Source organism: Hypomesus transpacificus, chromosome 14 (assembly GCF_021917145.1).
Source record: "Hypomesus transpacificus isolate Combined female chromosome 14, fHypTra1, whole genome shotgun sequence".
In the NCBI taxonomy this organism is placed as follows: Eukaryota; Metazoa; Chordata; class Actinopteri; order Osmeriformes; family Osmeridae; genus Hypomesus; species Hypomesus transpacificus.
In genome coordinates, this window is record NC_061073.1 from 8,076,401 (window position 1) to 8,082,776 (window position 6,376).

Here is a 6,376-nt window from a genome sequence, read left to right on the forward strand (position 1 = left end):
TTTATTGCACCCAACAACTAGCCTGACGTTGTCATACTCACAATTCTAGTCAGAATATGAGTCTGAAAACTCTCCGTTGGGCTGTGACTATGGGGCGTGTGTCAACCGAGCTCGTAAAACAAATGCCTCTTCGCTCAATTGGATAGACCTACAACCAATCAGAGCAACGTAAAATGTTGTTCGTTGAAAACAAATTCAACCCAAGCGCTCTTTGGTGACATTGTTGATTACGTTACTGTTGATCATCTGTTCATCATCGTATAAAGCCCGCCCCGACAATTTAATTGGTCCGAACAGCTCCTGTTCGGATTTGTTTTTTCCACAATCGAGCCCCTCCAGACCCAACTTCCCGACCAATTTTTTTGTGGGTGGGGATAAGTTGGGCTGGCAGCCAGGCTACCCAACAACACCCATTCAACAAAACACTTTAGAAACTAAAACATGAACACTGAAAAAATGCAACACATTGTGGAAGCTTATAAACATATTGTTAGTCTAGTCTACGCCAACAAAAAATGAAATTACTTAGGCCTAAAAATACAATGTTGAGGAACATAAATAGGCATTGTAAGGGTTCCAAATGTCCGGTCCTTGTAAGAAAGTGTGTGCACATAACTTTATTTGCACACCTGCCTTTTTATTTATTTATATGAAAATACAAATTGTGACACTCCCATGATCAAAACTTTAACAACAATAAACAACACTTAGTTTAGTAGTGTCATTGTTTGTCACTGCCCACCACCGTTGATTTGATGAACTGGTGGCACCACTAAGCCATTTCTATGCCTTCGTCTTTTAAAGGTGCTTCAGATTGAAGTTCTTTGCTTTTCTTTGTAGCACTTTCTGATTTCTTCCTGTAAAAACAATTGTTATGACTGAACTTGATATGCTAGAGTAGAACAAATGGAAAATCTATCTTTCATTATTAAATGTATTGTTTTGTCCTTCTCTAAGAAATGAATAAAACACATTAACAGTGTAGTGGCTCTTACTTGCTCTTCAGAGTTAAGACAACCACAAAGATGAGGATGATTGCGCCGACGAGACCAAACACAATTCCGAGAATCAATGCTGAAAATAAAATGTTCTTTAACAAAACCATTAAAAAAATTAAAACCTGAAAGCTAATAGGCCAGTAATCATAAATCCCAACTCACCAATTGGTGTGTCCGTTTCTAAATCCTCATCAGTATCACCGTCATCTTTTGACAGATAATGCAACACTTGACAAATGACAAATGTACTAGTTAAGAAGATATTTGAATTGTTTAAAGGTTGTTTGACCTTACCTTTGATACCAGCACATGTAGCGTTGCATCTGAACAGATCTAAGTATCTGTTTCCATTCCCAACACAGCCAGTATAAAAGAATGACTTGCATTTTTCATGAATTGGGTCATAGTAGAAACGCAAATAGTTGCCATAGCATTCACCAGTAGCCTTCGGAAAGTGACAAGATATTGTTTCTAAAGAAGGAATAATTAATTAATGGAATATTAATGTTTTTTTCTATCTCAGGATTTCACTACTTGAGATGTTACATTTGTTCACCACATGGTGGCAGATTGTAATGCTAAAGTTTCCCAAAGGTTTTAAGTATTTTAACACTAAAACATTTATTACAAGATATGGAATGTGGAAATAATACACACTAGCCTAGTACATGAATATGCCATACCAGTTTGCTAATAAGGAACTGGGGGGGAGGAACTATATATCTAAACTGATACAATTGTTTCTGAGAGTGTACTTTGAACTAGCTCTTCAGGAAAAATATGACACCGCCTCTGAGAGGTAAATTGCCCAAACTTCAACTCAGCATTTTTGACCCCTCTTTTGTTCTCTCAATTTGATTTGCTGAGCTGTGCTGTATTTTGTTATTTTTAAAAACAAGCCAAACTGTCACTGCAGCTAGGAGAACATACTATAAGTGTGTACTGCTACATAAGGTACTTAAGGCAACACAATGGCAGTCTTTGCCAGCCTCCCTTCATACATTCATGAAGCCATAAAACCTCATCCTGCGGATATAGGCCAAAGTCCTTGGTTTATGACTGTTATAAACAGACATTTCTGTGCTAAATCTGAATGATCTGAATAGCATGTCCACAGCTCCTCCTTGTAGACATAGTTAATGGGGACAGTTTTGCTTTTGTATAGATCATGATTTTTCAGCATTACTTGACCAACAATTTGTGTTATCTCACCATCTATAGGGTACACACCCTCTGTGTTTGCAGAGCAGTTCCTCATGCACTCCCTCTCATTTCCAAAGCGATTGCCATTCCCACCTACCCCTGTGTATCTAAAGGGATAGCACTTGTCCCTGGTGGCATTATAATACAAAACAATCTGGATGTCTGTGTCTTTGCCTGTGCCCTCGTCCTTGGGAATGGTACAGAAATCTGTTGGATCAAAGAAAGATACTCTCAAATCAGGGAGGAACATAACTTCACAGTATTGAATATACATATGGTGGGAGATATAGTCTCCCATTATTTGTAACTATTTGTATCCTAAATAAATGCTACAGTTACAGCATGAGAACTCAACTCTACCAATATTAAAGACCAAAATATTTGTCAGAGGAACACATATTACAATACACAATGTTCTATGATTTTCTGCATATGAACTAGCAGTATCTCTCCTTTGACTAATGTCTAACTAGCTCTGTCACCAAGAGGCCCACTCCCTTACTCTATAACTGTAGTAAACGTGTCATTCATGGCAAGGCTTCAGCACTCACCCCTTTACAGATTTCAGTTGACATGTTTTAACAACTCTTTTTCTAAATACATAAAATCCAGATCCCATAATTCCTGAAAACAAATTTCCCATCCATGTTTGGGTATTTCCGTATTTTTATTCTGTGTGGGGGAGGCCGCCTTGGATGTAGTTTAGTTTCAGTTTAAAAATTATTAGCTAAAGATTGGTTATTGGGTCCTTTTAAGGAAACATTCTATATGATTTCGGCTTTGAGAGTGCCTTTTTCATCTGTGTTCTGAACATCTGCATGTCAGCTGGAGAATTAAAAGCTTTAGGGAGTTTTAAATGCAGGTATCACATGACAATGTGTCAATTTGACTGTATTCCTTTGAAAGAATCAGTTACAAAATATGATAAATACATCTGTCAGGGAAAATTTGTCACTCCCTTTATCAGATTCAGGTTTCAGGTCCACTTTGTTACACCAAAATGATGTCCATGTTTTATCAGGCCAGTAATGTGAAACCTTTAGCCGTCACTGAAACTGTCTTGTTGTCAGAGTGATACTAGGATCATAGAAGGTATGAACCTTTGCACTCTATAGAAATAATCACAATATAAATGATAAATATGTAATTATGTAATAAATATTCGATTTAAATGTCAGTTTTTCAAGTTGAATTCCACCTTCCTCTTTGTAATGTATATGCCAAGAGGAAAACCCTGAGCATACATTTTTCCATATTCAGGCATGTGTCAAAATTTAAGAATGAAACATTAAAAGTACTTTTTTTCTGCTACATTTAGAAATCATCCAAGCAGGTATATCTTTAGAAATTAGCCAAGTAGTAGTTCTTAAAGGAAAAAAAGACAAATGTGACAAATTATCATTTTGTTTGCCTGACAAATGTGGTGATATCTTTAAATGATGTATGATTTCCACTTACCTGGCATACACTGAACAAATAAGAATAAGGCAAAAACAACACCAAAAACTAGAACTTGTCTCATCTTGCGTCTGTTGTCTGTGCTTCCTTCAGCAGAATGAATGAGCGGTTGTAAACTAACAATAGGAGTGGGTGAGTCCTCATTGTTGACCTTTGTACTCATGTTTTCTGTACAATCAGGTTGGACACTGCAGTTATTCACAGTAACAGATCAAAGTATAGGCGAAAGACTGATGACAGCTTTTAAGGGGGTCAGATATCTGAGCGGTTAGGAGTTGGGCTGATAATCAGAAGGTTTTTGATTCGATTCCCGGCCGTGCCAAATTACGTTGTGTTTGGGCAAGACACTTCACCAGGATCGGACTGGCCATCGGTAGACTCGGGAGATTTCCCGAAAGGCCGGTCAAACTAACAGCGGCTACGGCCACGGCACTATTCAAGAAAAAAATTATCCTAATAGTTTACGCTCACTTGTGGACGGCCTTAAAACTAAGCAACTGTTTAACTGGAGCGAGCCAAAATCCAAAGGGTAGGGGTGGGCATTTCCCCCGTGTAAACTTGAACTTGTCCGTCCATTTTACAGATCACGATTGGTCAAAAATCTATTGTTTTCGGGGTACAGCCAATTTGTTGGGGCTATTTTAGCTAACATAGTTGGTTCTTTAGCAAAGAAATGGAAAGGAAAAGAAAAGGAGAAAAACGTGGCCCTGAAAAAGCTAGAGATAAAAACACAACGGGCACTGCAAGCAAATGCTGCACAATGTAGAAGTATAGAATAAATGGTTAGGCCCTTCAAAAGACAGAGGAGGTGAGTTTGCAGCCCGACGATGAGGTTGTACCAGAGGCGCCAGGTGCAAGCAGCTGTCTTTTCGACATTTAGAAAATTCAAATATCAATCCAAACTATATTGTTTTAATTTTTCTAAAAACATTATACATTTGTTAGTACTGTTAGCCAATATATAGGCTATACATTTTAAATGCAGTAAAATAAATGGCCAAGGGAAAAAGGCTCTCATCTAAATATGCACGTTTTTTTTACTTTAAATAATAAATGTGCAATGTGGCTCAAATGCTATTGTCTTTATTTTCTATTCTGTGTTATAAAGAAGCCACAGGTGACACGGGGCAAGAGATGGAGGCTGCCGTGGTGACAGGGTCCAGTGGAGACACTTTGACAGGTGCAGCACTGCAACTATACACAAGAGTCAGTCTGTTAACAGGGTTATTATATGGAAATTAGTTTGTTGAATTTATTGACATTATTGAATATAGTTAACTAATTATTGTTCTTTTGCAACACCAAATAGTAGATGCAGAAACAGAGACAAGTATGGGTTAGTATGGGCGGTCTGTGTTTCAAAGTCCCGGGCTGTTTTTCGATCCCAGTCCGACCCTGCACTTCACTCTACTTACCTCGGGGAGAATGTCCCTGTACTTACTGTTAGTCGCTCTGGATAAGAGCGTCTGCTAAATTACTATATGTCAATGTTCTGAATCCATGTGGTAATTGTCAATTATCAGCAAACTCTAAACTCGGTGCTATTTATATTAAAGGGGCAATTCACTGCAAAACCAATTTTACCTTGTCATAGTTGAATAACGACAGTTCGGTGGGTATACTGAACATACCGTGAATATCAAAGTCCATTGACACCTCTTTCCTATTCAAACCTCAAAAAGAAAAAATTTGGCTGTAAAACGCCAGCTTTTCAACAAAGCTACCGGTCCTACGTAGGACCGGTGATCGCCCTCTTATTGGCTCTGGTCTGTATCTTTGTCACGCCCCAGAATTTACATCCAGACCAGCCCGAGGTAGCGTCTATATCCGATACTAGTTTAGCTGCGCGCTGCTCTGTGTAGGTTATTTATAAGGAATTACAAAGAAGAAAGTTTTGAATTATAACAAGGATATTGAAAATGGACCACGGTCGTTAATGCTGTGTTCCAAGCTGTACAGGGAAGGCTAACACTCACAGTCTTCCCAAGGAGCCAAACATTCAACAGGCATGGCTGCTGTTTTCTATGAGAAGATTCCGGCGAAGTTCGACACTCAATCATTCTTTTGCTCTGAACATTTCACCCAAGACAGTTTTGACAACCTAGGACAATTTCAAGCAGGATTTGCTAGGAAGCTGAACCTGGAAAGAGGTGCTGTTCCGACCGTATGCTCATTGCAACCGCAAGCTATAAGGACAGTATGATGTTGTGCTAACAGTTATTAGCAATGCTAACGTTTCCTGTATATAGCATACCAGGTAGAATGCTAAATACATTTCTACACACATCAAATGACTCTAGCTAGACTAGCTGTAGTCGGCATTAGAAGGAAAGCTTCCGAAAAATAGCCAGAAAACGAACAGCAGTCTGGCTTATTGCTAACGCCTGTCTATATAATCTATTTGAAAGAACTGAAGAAAGGCAGGTTCTAGATACAGGATACGTTAGCATTGCTAGTAACTGTTACTAGTAACACCTAGACTGTAGGCATGTAAACAAGTTTAGCTTGCTAGTTAACGCAAGAGCATAGGTAGAATGTGTGAAAATTTAGCCTAGTTTATTGGCAATGGGGCTAACGTTGATTCATGTTCCTGACTGTGGTTCATTCAAATAAATAACCTGTGTAATGAAAATCTACAATTCACGATGCATGTTTGTCCAGATCTTTGTTATGTTATTTTACAGCAAGATATCTTGAGCTAGCCTAGCTAGCTAACT

General features: G+C 38.5%; 1 protein-coding gene across 2 annotated transcripts; it reads right to left on the reverse strand.

Annotated features, from left to right (window-relative positions):
• Nucleotides 1-633: 633 nt before the first annotated feature.
• Nucleotides 634-3,843, reverse strand: si:dkeyp-73b11.8 (BPTI/Kunitz domain-containing protein). Of its 2 annotated transcripts, none has more exons than XM_047034389.1 (6): nt 3,660-3,843; nt 2,229-2,408; nt 1,293-1,469; nt 1,161-1,205; nt 996-1,074; nt 634-857 (listed from the first exon to the last, which is right to left on the reverse strand). In XM_047034389.1, the coding sequence occupies exons 1-6, from the start codon at nt 3,820-3,822 to the stop codon at nt 773-775; spliced, it is 729 nt and encodes a 242-aa protein (XP_046890345.1). In that variant the 5' UTR covers nt 3,823-3,843; the 3' UTR covers nt 634-772. The 2 variants fall into 2 exon arrangements, with proteins under 2 accessions (XP_046890345.1, XP_046890344.1); XM_047034388.1 differs by having other exon boundaries at nt 2,211-2,408.
• Between the last annotated feature and the right edge of the window lie 2,533 nt (nt 3,844-6,376).

Coding starts and splice junctions, on each gene's coding strand:
- si:dkeyp-73b11.8 (XM_047034388.1), bottom strand. CDS start 3,822: ATGAGTACAAAGGTCAACAATGAGGACTCACCCACTCCTATTGTTAGT. Junction 2,409..3,659: donor ATTTGTTCAGTGTATGCCAG/GTAAGTGGAAAT, acceptor TTGATCCAACAG/ATTTCTGTACCATTCCCAAG. Junction 858..995: donor GTCTTAACTCTGAAGAGCAA/GTAAGAGCCACT, acceptor TTGTTTTTACAG/GAAGAAATCAGAAAGTGCTA.